Raw genomic sequence first — 13,737 nt, 5'->3', positions numbered from 1 at the left:
TAAAGGTGTCATAGGCATCCCAAAGCGTGCACAACGGGGCAATTTTCCTCTCCTTGGATTTTAAATGTGTTTTCCCAGAAATTGTTTAATGTTTATGTTATATTAACATAATAACGTAATAATTTAAAATAATTTGTACACTTTAAACCTATTATATTATATGATATAATACATTTCTTTATAAAAATCTCGTAATTAATTTATAAGCCACTATTTATTCCCTACCTGCGGACGTCCAGGATAGGTGTACCAGTTTATCAAATTGTCCGATTACCTACTTGTGATTTATCTACATAGTTATAAGACGCATTCGCTTTAATTCTATGACTATTATATATAACCATATAGGTACTTATTAAATATATTGATTATATTGTTGTAACCACTTGCTTCGAAGTAATTACCAGATCTTTGAACTATGTTAGCTTCAAAGCAATGGAACTTTTGGAGTACTCATAAAAATGTCCATGTAGATACTTACATATTTTTTTTAATGAATATAATACCTGCTGACTGCTGTAATATATATTTATACAATTTTAAATAAATCTGCAATGGTCCAAATAATCATTTTGTTTAAACTCCCGATACATTATTTAGTCATCTGCATATGAATATATGAGAATATAATATGTCTATGTGGTTATTACTGTATTTATGATACTATATTTTGATATCCAGTAATATCGGTGGCTCCTGCAGAGCTTGCACTGATGATTTATCCGGCACTGCTCGACGTTTGTTTCCACCATAAATCACTGAGAAATACATAAAACATTGCGCACAATATTATATTATATATAATATGCACATTCCATGACCTTGATCCTTTCTGCGACTATTATAAACAATCAATAATGTGATGACATGAACTGCAGGATTCCAACTCAAAGATTATATGTCGGCGTTACCGAAAAATATATTTTCGACATTCCGTTATTTTGACTGGATTAGACAGAAGGAACATAATATTTTCGTGGTTTTAGACGGTTTCTAATCATGATTACGCTTCTAGGCCGTAGTGATAATGAAATAAGTGGTGGATCGATCCTCAAGCGAATAGATAAGAGATTTTCCCTCGCTTGCTCATAAATTATATTATAAATCACGATTCGCCGACTATATTGCTATCAGTCATAGATTAGTATTCAATTTACAGTAACTCCGCAGTCTTGAGTGTAATCGAAAACCTCTCTATATTATTTTCGCCAGACTTAAATTGGTGTTTAAGCTTATAGAAAAATATTTTTATTTATATTTCCACCAATTTGAGCAAATAATAAATACGACCCATACGACAGTATAATACCTATTAGTTATAGCTTATAGACAGGTATTAGATATTGTTGTATTTATTACAAATTACAATACAACCAATTTTATTGTACGAAATAATATTATCGTATTTACAGGTATTATTATGATCAGTATAACTATTTATTTTTTATAGTGTTATTGTTATTGTGATCTTGATAATATGAATCTATCAGAATAGTTATTAAGATGACAACTTTACTCCCTCTGTCTATGTTGTAGGATTACCAAATTTACACGACGCATAGGGAAAAACTTTGTTCTCATTCTGTGTCATAGCGTTTTTATTATTTGGATAACATTAATAAAATGTAAGTTATCAGTTTAAGAAAATAAGATTTTTTTTTTTAATATCAAAAAAAATAAAAATACTACGACACAGATTAAGTCTTACATAGATAAAATTAACAATACATTAGTATAGCATAGGCTCATTTATAATATTATTAATCATAATTTATGAGTCAATGAACTTCCAAATAACGAACTTCCATTTAAAATTACGACACAAGCGCATTTGTTTTCTCCGTCTTACAATACATAATAGATACATTGAAGATACATTGAAGATACATATTAATATATTATGTATTTTTTATTTGTTTTATAACTTGAAAAACTTGAACACTAGTGCACTTTTCGCTTAACTTAATTTAAATTGAACTCAAATAAATAAGCACCTTATTTTCAAACTCTGAAACCTCTGTGACTAATTATATAATAAACTATATTCTTCACTGGTGTAGGCCGTAGGGTGACATTCGTGCGGTATAACATTTATCATTTTCAATTAAGGGAATCCAATCTACCACTTTTAGATTAAACTAGACTTTTACGCGTTCAAACGTACTAACTTGAGTTTTATTCCTATAATAATTTTGAAAACATATTTGAATTTTGAATTTATTATGAAGTCTATTTTGAATCCTTCGAATCAAAAAAATAAAAATAAATTTTTAAAACTATTAATGACCATTTAAATTTTTAAGAATTCAAGAATTTTTAATAAATTTCAAATGAGGTTTTTTCTTTTTTAGAATAATAAATTAAAAATGTGGCTCAAAGGATCCAAAGTTGATAGAACAACAAAACAAAACATGTTTGCAAAATTATTATGTGTGTAAAACTCAAGTCGGTATGTTGGAATTCGTTTAGGCCTATACTATATGATTTACAACATTTTGCCATTAAATAAATTCGTTGTTAAGCATGAAGTGAAACGTGAATGCGAGTGCGCAACGCTTATCTAGCTTCTAGCTCGCCGTCAGATAATGCCATACGTCGGTTCTGGGAAATCACTCACACTAACGATATTTACCTACTACACGCTCACATCACGCCAAGCGGCAAGCACTCAAGTATTATACAGATTGTCTAAAAATAGCCTATAATCAACTCTTTAAAAACGGTCGGTATGGAATTCGTTTTAAATAATAGTAACTTAATAGATTATTGGGCCTTCCTCGAGGGTATTCATTATACCCGACCAGTTGAAACATTGTCCGTGTACTTAACTTTGATATGTTATTTTATTTATTGTGATTATTTATAGTTTATACTGTCTAATATTACTTGCAAATCAATTTTAGTTAACACTTTAAATAAAAAAGAAGCTAATTTTATGAAAGTATGATTTACATATTATATTCTACTACACAAAATTATTTATTTTCTTCTACTTCTTTTAGATATCTTCTTTAAAAGATAACAGACATTTAAACATCTTTTATGACAAAGGTTAAACTATAGGTTCTCTAATAAAATATTACTTTTGTATGTACTCTATACAGCGCAACAACAGTTCTATACAATTAATTTTTAATTTTACGTACTTTTAAGTCAGACGACATAATTTTTGACTAAAAATGCATGCCTTCTCCCTGAATTTTCAATCTCTTTGGGGTAAAACGGACAAGTAGGTCGCATCGTATTGAAAACCAAAATCTCATTAAATTCATTACTATGATAATATGCATTATGCAACATGAAAATGATGTCAATGCCGTAGCAGGGGTCAAATCCCAAAGGGCGTTAATCGTTTCCGCTAAAAATCTTTTCGTTTGCGTCAAGTATCGTTTTCACCAAACAGAATAAGGTACGATTTTTGTTTCCGTCAAATTTGTCTCTACCTACCTGTATTGAATTATAGTTTGGAACCATTTAGATATCCTGGATCCACTACGAGGTGGTGGGTCTCATTGATCCCCAAAATATTTTTTGACTTAATTTTATGTTAAAATTTTCAAAAATTTTAATTTGTGTTAAATTGAGTTGATTATAATCAAATTAATGTACTTAATGATAGGTATCATTGTATACAAAAAACGATTCTGAACGGAGAAGATTTGTCAGTCTAGGATAATATTTAATTTAAATATTGTCATACATTCTATTTTGAAACAAATATTTTATTTTTCAATTAGGACGCATTTTGCATAAAGCATCATGGTTAATCAATTTTTCCAAAAACATTGCATGTAGTTATCATCATTCATAATACCTTATATTATCATGCATATTAAACATATATGTACATATACCTGGTTTGAGGATAAATCGTTTTTCATAATCGCGATTTCATAAAAATTTAAACTCAAATGCTCAAAACATTTTTCCTATAATAACAATTCAAATTTTCTCTATAGCTATTTGAAGCAAAACTTATGGAAAACTTAGTGTTGAATTTTATAACCTTAAATATAAATACAAACAATATTATGAATTTTGAACTACAAAATAATTCGCTAATATTCATGGTTTTGACGAATTTTTGTCAATATTTGAAATTCAAATGCTAATAAAAATTTAATTTGAATTTCCGGTGGACATTTTTTTGTGATAAAGATTGACAAATTTGTAAGGAATCTTGTATTACATTTTCAAATCTTAGATTTAAAAAGAAAATTTTTCATTAATTTCTAGCTTAAAACAATTTGCGAATTTTTGTGTATCACTAACGTGATGGCAGACACAAAAAAAAATATTCATGGTTTTGACGAATTTTTGTCAATATTTGAACTTCAAATAAAAATTTAAAACAATTGTATCTATGTATTCTTATAAATTTTCAATCATTATAAGAATAACTTATGAGGAACTCTGTATTAAATTTTTAAGTTTTTTGATAGGACCAAAACAATTTTATTGACACTTCAAAAAAAAAATTTCAGAAAAATTGAAAATTTCAGTTGTCATTAAATATCTAAAAAAATTCAAAATATTTCCAAATTTAAATCATGTAAAGAAAATGCTAATCTAAATAACTGGTGAAATTTTCAAGTATCTACGACTTATACTTTTTGAATAATAATAAATATTTAAAATCGTTTGAGGATAAATCGTTATCATTACGCTATTTCGTAAAAATTTAAAATTCAAACTCACTTAAAATGTTTCCTATAATGATGCTTCGAGTTTTCTCTAGAGCTACTTGAAGGAAAACTAATGGAAAACTTTGTGTTGTATTCTTAATCCTTAGTTATAAACACAAAAAATGTTATGATTTTTCAGCTTCAAAATTACTTGCAAATTTTCGCATTTTCGACAGATTTCGTAAAAATTTGAACTATAAACGCTTATAAAAATTTTTTAGCTACAATAAGAACAACTCATAAGGTATCTTATTTTAAATTTTCAAATTTTTTTACCGGCACTTCAAAAAAATTTCAGTGGTCTATAAATAACTCAAAAAAGTAAAAAATTAAACTGTATATAGATATCACTAACATAAACATTTGATGAAAATGTCAAGTATTTATAGTGATTAGTTTTTGAATTACAACTATATAAAAAAAATCGATTTGGTTGAAAATTGGTTTTGCCATTTTTTTTTTGTTTTTCTCGATTTTTTTGAAAACTGTTGGAAAATGTTTACTTTTGACCTCTATAATGCACCAAGGATATTCACTTTTACATCGGAAACCACCCCCAAAGTTTGAAATTGAAGCATTATTTCAACTAGTTATGCTGTACACAGACACAAAAACAAAAAAAAAAACACACATCATTGTAAAATCAATACATTCATCACTTCGTTCAGAATCTAAAAATAAAAATAAATATTATATTGATTTGATTGAAGCAAGCGTGGTGATACGACACACATACATATTTGAATAATATCACATATTTGAAAACTGTCAAATTTATTATAATATCAAAGTTATCACGTCAGGAAGTATTTTATATGCGCTGGACTAAATTATTGTATTGAATTGTTATTGTGTTAAGCATTCATTGTAACACATAATAATTTGTTTTTAAAACATTATTGCGGATGGAATGTAGTTATAATATTGAAAACAATCAATTTATATGCGGTTTAGTTCAATACTTGCAAAATAAATATAAATTTGAGTATATTGAACTCATAGCGTGTGGTACATAATATGTATATATCAAATTGTATGAACTAATTAACTAGGTATAGAGTTAGGAACGCAGATTTTTAGCGTACATAATTACTTTATCTCCGGTATACACATAAAATTTTTAAACAATATCCTGTTATCCAAAATTAATCATTATCAATTTAAAAAACGTGCTCTTATGGGATATAATACAGGAAAAAAAAATTGTATTATAATATCGATTCTTATTACTTAGTATAATATAATAATATTGTAGTGCTGCAACAACAGAATAAAACATTTTAGGCACTACGACAGACAACATCAGTACAATAGATCAGTGGTGGGTAGAACCGGTGGGTCGCGACCCATTTTTGGGTCGCGTAAGCTTTAAAATTGGGTCGCGATAAGTCTTCTTTTTAAAATAAAAATAAAATTTTTAATATTATAAAAGGTAAAAAAATAATTTTTTAATAATTAAATTTAGAAATTTAATAAATGAAAATATATTTTAAAAATAGTAGTGTATGTTGTGTATTATATTGTATCAACAATATTTTATAATTTATTGTTATTCTATATTCTATTCTATAATATTATAATGAATATTAAATCACGGTATAATGTTTCATATTAGACTGGTATGATTGTACGTAGTAAGATAGTAATTTATTGAGATAAGAATTAACGAATAAACTGTGTTATTAATAGAATTAATATACATTGTTATCGTTAGAGTCCCGTAATCTACGAATATCATCGATGTTGTTGCTGTGTTTAAGAACGAAGTATAATAAATGTTAATACATTTTTTGTATCATATTTTCATTTTATTTTATATTTTCATATGAAATCTATACATTTTCAATTAATAATAATATTCTACCTATTAAAATGTTATTTTTATTCATTCAAATTTAATAGTACTATTGCAAAGTATTAAGCAATTTTCGATTTTTTATAAAGCTTACGTGGGTCGCGAGTCCAAAAAGGTTGAAGACCACTGCAATAGATAATAACATTATTACGTATAAGCCACAGATCGACGGCTGTATAATTATATTAAATTATATCAAACACGTAGTAAGACCGTAAACTTTTTGTTGCAGGTTTCTGTGTCAATCGTTGAAGGAAAAAGTCAATTGTTATACGTTGTTCGTATCGCAGTACGGCTTCAGAGTTTCGCCAAATACGATGATTCCGTTCACGGAAGATTCTTGTATCCTTTGTATTTGTTTTGGGATGTGTTTCGATAATAACGATTATAATGATAATAATATCAGCACCTTGTGCCGTTTCCGGGAAAATTCTCGACACATGTTATTATTATATGCACGCTCTGTACATTATGATACCTAAATCACAATATTATATATTATTATTATGTTTAAACGTATCACCAAGTTTATATGTTTCCGTCAGTTAGGTTATTGCAAAACGTGACAATTTTAACACAAAGTCTGTACTAGGTACCGATTAATTCAATTTTGATTCTTTTAATTAGCATTTTTCAGCATTTTAAGACATTTTTCAAGTTGAAGGTCATTTTAATATGTATATTTTTCATTTTTCATTAGATCATTTTTTCGATGGAATTTTCTAAACAATTTCCATTGATTAAAACTTTTACACGTATTTATGAATTATTATTTATTTTTAATTTTCGTCTCGTGCAAAACAAATGAAAATTATTAAAAATTAAGTTTTTTTCTAATTAATAATTGAATTTGAAAGATTTATATAAGGTACGTATCATATTTTTTAAATGCATCTTTAAATGATTTTTAGCGTATTTTATATTGGACTTTTTGAGATTTTTAAATGCATTTTTTAAGGTCTTTGTTATATTAAATTCACTGCCATAATTATCGTTATGTCAAACATAGAATCACCAGCGATGTATCTGAGACGAAACATGAATACCATTTGGAATTTAGTTTTATTCTTGTTTTCGGCCATATCAGGTGACAAAATTAATGCCAAATTAGCATTAAATAAAATACAAACTACAAAGTTAATATAACTGAAAAATCTTCCAATCAATTAATTAATGTGTATCAGTATCAATATTATAGTTGTATTAAAAAATGTTCATTGTTAAAAAATGTATTATGTAAGTTTCTGTACGACATTCTTGGGTAGAAAAACAAAAACATTCGTATTATAACAAAACATTATGTTATGTACTTGAGTGGATTGGCAAAAAAATGTGATTGCATATTACTCTTACAATCTTACAAATTTATTTTTAGAGTAATTTTTTTATCAGTTTCTTTTTTTTACTTTTGTATTTCTGAAAATACTTCAAAAAATAATATAAAAATGTTAGACAATTAAATAATAATAACAAATCACTGGGAAATGTCTAAGATAATAATATTATTACCTTGGCCTAATATTAGTAACCTGCTATTCTTTGATAATTGATAGATGCTTTTAGTCTAAAGTAGTTAACTAACATCAACACTATAAGTTGATTCTATATAGTTAATATTTATATATAAGTATACTCAAGTAGTAAGTATTTTTTTGTTTATTTCAAATCAATTAATTAATATTTTGTATGTTTAAACATAGGTACAAAATATTTTATACCATACTAAATCCCAGTATTGACATTTTTATTATATTTGTAAACTATGAAATTAAATTAATTACAAGCATTAATCAGTGATTAAACGTACTAATATACACAATGGTGTAAGCAACTACAGCCAAAATACGATTTTTGAAGAAGTTACTCAAATTTTACAAAAAATTTGTTTTACCAATGATTTTGATATTTTAAATTATGTAAATTAGATAAAACAATTTGTACGATAAACCCTAATACCTACTATACATTAATATGACATTGATAGAATCCATAAATTTGATAAAATACGAAGGTTACAATTTAAATAATTTTAAAATACTAACATATCGTAGTTAAAAAAAACCTAATTCTATAACTATTATCAAGTTTCAAGTTTTTTAAACTTTTAACTGATTTATATTATAACAAGTTCTTTTTTTTTAAATTAGTAGTAAATTATATTTAATTACATTTTTCCATGATAATTATTAACAATCAATTGATTAATTTTTTAGTCTCGTTAAATTTATTTGTTTCCTTGTATAAAAATAAGAACTTAAATTTAAAACAAAATGGCTATATTCATTATAAATTATATTGTATCCATAGTCCATTGAGATAAAATATATTTTGTTTAATACAAGTACATATTTTATAGAAAAATGGGAAATAGGTATAATTTATAAATTTTAGTGTTATACCAATGTATTGTAAATACTAAATTATAGTCTCTCGAACTGTTGAATGCACTTTTCTGGATTTCAATAGGGATCAAAATAACGTTGCATAAAAATACATATATTTTCATAAAAAACTGCAATCTCTTATAAACATTTCAAATTTCACAACAACACTACCTACCAGATATCCCACTTCGATATTTAAATAGACGTAATTTGGTAATTGTGTTTTGGAGTATTATATTATATTATAAGTATTCAGTTTAAAAAATGTTTCAGATTATTAATAAAAATAAGTTAGTTTTTTAAATTTAATTAGTAAAAGTTAAAAGTTAAAAAACTTACTTTTAACCTACATTTTTTCTATATTATTTTATTTTAACGAGTGGTCCCTTGAAGTAGATACTGCATTAATGTATCATAGCGATCATTGTCGTCCCTTACAATAATTATACATACACCTATTTATTCTATATATTCAATTTTGTCAAGACAAAGAGAAATCATAACCGTTTTGATAGTTATTGATATAATTCCTTAATCAAGTAGTGATAGTTTAGGTATAATATATATGTAATTAGTTCGATTTACAAGGATCGGTTAGTGGTTGTTTGAATACGTAAATTATCTCAATAGGCCAGATTGTGATTGCACAAGAGTTAATACCTACCAGAAGTTGCGCTATAAACACCTCGTTCGTTTTGTAAAGTTTCGGAAATTTCAACAAATACCGCCACTTATGCTGTGTGAGCGGGATGGTATGGGAAGAAGGGTATACCCTACCTGAACGCGCTATTGAGCAGTATATCCATATTTCATTGTTATTCGTTTCGCTGCGAGGACGTGTGTAATTTGTGCCAAATACAAACCCCCCAAAAAATATATATATATTGCGCCACATTTAAAAATTAATTTTGGTAATTTGCGCCACTTTTTAATTTTATAATTTGTGCCACATAAAACAAAATAAAAGGATATTATGTAATCTGCACCATTTTATACCTTCAAAAATTGTAATTTTCACTACTTTAAAATAACTAAACAATTTTTTTTAAAAAATTAACATATTGTATTTTTATTCATTGATCAATCAAGTTCATTTTAATAGTTATATTAATAGAAAATTATCAAAAATATTAAATAGGTACAATTCTAGTTATTAAAAACATATAAAAATCAATCATATTACAACTATTACAAATACAAATATATCAGCATTATAGTACGTATACCTACTTTATGTAATTTATAAGTATAATTCCGGATATTAAAAACGCGATTATAGTATGGAACTAACTGTAAATATTACGTAAATGCTGTTGGCTGTTCAATATTATTCGATTTTTTTATATATCTAATATTAGACTTGGATTAGACGTGATCGATCCCATCTCTACTTATTAGTAGTAGAACATACCAATATTATATAGGCCATATAGGGTATGAGTTTGTATTATCGTATAGATAATGAGATGTCAATAAATTTACCAACAATTATCGAAGTTAAAGGTGTGATTATACACATTCCATTTCATTTTCTGTCGTGTTGCAAATTATTAAAATTAATTTTTATATTTTTGGGAAAATTACATACGCACGTCATACACATGAACTTATTGGTGGTGGTCGAAAATTATCTGTTAACAGCAATCCGAGCGTCATATAATATAATATTATAATGATGATGGATCGCAGTAATGCAGATGTTATGTTACTCGTATTAGGTACTATAATCAATAGTCGCACAAGAGACATAAGATGTGATTTACAAGATATTTAGATATTTATATAAATGTCACTCATATACATTTCAGACTCGTTTAATATTTTCGGTATTATATTTATGGTCGAAATGTGTATTATATGTGTTATAGCTATAGGAATCTCTAATATGAAACTTTCGTTTTACCGTGATTTCAAATCAACAAAAAAATCACAGTAGACAAGTTATCGATCGTAGGCGGCATGTTATATAATAAATTCTTTAAGACGCTTCACCCGCATGTGTTATCTTCATCTAAAAATGTACACCATATGAAAAACATTGTTTTGCGCGGGATAGAAGCACTCGGGCTGTAATGATAGCTAAGACTCCAAATTTATATACGATATGTTTGAGAACATTATCTATGAAATATCGTTTTCATTTTTTATGATATCACTTATACAAAAAAAGTTCTTATTGTTTCAAAATCCATTATTTTTTCGTTTTTCAAACTTGTAAAATTTTTTTTTGTGGCTCCGTTATAGAAAAAATAAAAACGATATTTCACAGCCAAAATTCTCATTTTTATATGATGGAAATTTCGTTTCTTATAGTTATGTCTGTAGCTTACTTGATTCTTCCCCGCACAAAACAGTTTTTGTTATGTTTTACGTTTATTAGACGAAGACAAAACGTGCGGGTGTAGCATTCTCTATAGTTTATACTAATAAGAATAATAATATGTTTTTTATATAATATTTTTTAAGTACCTGCACACTAAATTATTGAGCTTAACGCGACTAACAATCATTGTGAACGAATTAATCAATATAATATAATACACATAAAAAAGTTTATTTTGCTTATCAAATCATTTTATTTGGTGGTTAAGGGAATTTTACTCACATGATGCATACTTATTTTCCATGTCTGAGAAAATTTTGAAAAATCTACATAGATATAATACCATTTCAGCTATTTTTATTTTTGTTTGATGTTATCAGAGTAATGTTACTATCGTAAAAAAAACACCTTCTTATGGTATAAATACATATTTATCCATTGTTTTATTAAACTAATTGAGTACCTACCTATTCAATGGAATGTTCTATAGAGCTTATGATAAAACTCTTTAAATATTATATAATGATATTTTATAGGAGAAAATTGGAATATATTGATAAAAAAAAAAAAATAAATAAATAAAAAATGCGAAACAATTCTAACCAGTTATTTACAAGTACCTACTTTGCCCAATAAGTACCTTCCTTGCTATAATTTTTTCTATAGTTTATGAATTTTCAAAAGCATATTTAGTAAGTTATTTAAATATGGTATTTTAAGATAATTTAAGACGATCAAACAAATGGTTTTCGTAGACTTTCCTTACATACGAGTCCCACAGTTTATACCATCGGCCGGTGCGTGGTGCTTGCGTGTTTCGACTACTTCAAATCGACCGGCGTGCTGACGCCGCAAGACGCCGCCACCAAGTGCGTCAAGAAACGAGACAGAAAACGGAAAACTGTGTTGTGCCGACAACGTGAGACTCACCCGTTGTTTAAGAGGAAAATCAAAAAGAAATCGCTCGCGTTGAAACTGGTGGACATCAAAGACTCGTTTCGCAGCGCTCTGAAGGCTTCGTGGCCCCCATCCGACGACCCGAACAGGGCAAACGCCAACAAGCGTCACATGCGCTTCGTGGACCTGTCGAAGACCGTCGATAATCGGAGGTCGTCAATCCCTGCAGACCGAGAGAACGCCACCGCTCCACATTCGTTTTCGATTATAAACGTCAATGACATCATACGAGACACAGACGCGTTGCTCAAGTTCTGACGTGCTGGCCACTCGTGATAGAGTTGTATAATAGTCATAGACTTGTATAGAAATAAACAAAACATTTACCCAGAGAACTGCTGGGAGTCGTTGTCGTGCCAAACGTAGGTAGTAAGAAAGATTGCTGGAAATCATCATAAAAGTGATGAGAGAAATGGAAGTATATATTGTTTCGAAGATAGAAGATCAGATGTTCTATCAGATGTGATGGTCCTCGTCACAAGCTCCAAGATAGTAAAACGTGCACGCTTTTTCAAACCTAATCTTCCATCTATTTCTATAAGTCTATGATTATAATATGAGTACAGCCTGATGTAGTCAACATATATTATTGTTAAACAACATGTTATATAGGTACCTAAATCTGCGGTGTAGAAACTGTAGGAGGGTGTTGAGAGGGGTAGGAACTTATTTTAAATGTCCTTACCAAATTAATTTTCACTGACGTGAGCATTTTTCTTTTTTTTAAGAACACTTCAACGTTTTTTTTTTTTGTAATATCTCTGCATGATACCTGCGGCGACGTCGGTACATGTCTGAAGGGGTGTCGACGGGGTCTCTTTCGAAGTTTTTAAATAAATATTTAGTTTTAGATGGTTTGTAATAAATTAAACTGTTTCTTTTTTCAATATTTTCAGCATTTTCTCACATAAGAGTTGATTAATTTTGTCGTATATGTTAGGTAAATAATTAATGAAACAATTAAAAATAAATCATGTAATACTAAATACTTGTGCCTTGTACAACCTATAAAATCTACAAATACAAGTTAATTTGCAAATAATTATTAAACGTTATCACTATTTTATATTTTAACACATAACTTTTTCATAACTCGCCTCAATCAGGAACATTGATCCACCACTGACCTTAGGGCCAGTTGTACCGTCTACGGTTAAACTTCGATTACGCTTAATCAGCTGATAACAGATATTTAACCGTGCAAATTCAGCCGATTAAACTCCGGTTAACTTTAATCAGAGACGGTACAACTAGCCCTTAATGTAATAATATATCTATTTTGTACTATGATTATAATAACAATTTAAATTTGTAATTTGTAATGATTCTCCCTCCAACATCTCAACCCTTGTGGTCCTCTAGAGTCTTGATTAGGTATAATTTATAATTTATAGTATATGACATACACAAACACAAACACACACACACACACGTACTTAATGAAATCGATATTTTCAAGAAGTAGATATCCACTTGGTGAGATAGTCCCTACGTTTTAACTGGGAGTTGCAATTTTTTTTTATATAGGTAACT

At 27.8% G+C, this 13,737-nt stretch overlaps 1 protein-coding gene across 1 annotated transcript in view; it reads left to right on the top strand.

Moving 5' to 3' along the window:
* LOC107165618 (cytosolic carboxypeptidase 6-like) overlaps positions 1–13,347 on the top strand; it is a 60,680-nt gene extending 47,333 nt beyond the window's left edge. The window contains exons 11-12 of the mRNA XM_089217808.1: positions 6,773–6,882; positions 12,029–13,347. Of these exons, the coding sequence (XP_089073934.1) occupies positions 6,773–6,882; positions 12,029–12,462 (544 nt within the window). The 3' untranslated portion in view covers positions 12,463–13,347. The remainder of the gene's footprint in view (positions 1–6,772; positions 6,883–12,028) is intronic.
* Positions 13,348–13,737: the final 390 nt, after the last annotated feature.

Source organism: Diuraphis noxia, unplaced genomic scaffold (genome assembly GCF_037042655.1).
Source record: "Diuraphis noxia isolate RWA-SAM2 unplaced genomic scaffold, SU_Dnox_SAM2 contig0001, whole genome shotgun sequence".
In the NCBI taxonomy this organism is placed as follows: Eukaryota; Metazoa; Arthropoda; class Insecta; order Hemiptera; family Aphididae; genus Diuraphis; species Diuraphis noxia.
The sequence above is the reverse complement of the archived record's forward strand: the minus strand, read 5'-3'. Positions and strand labels throughout refer to the sequence as shown.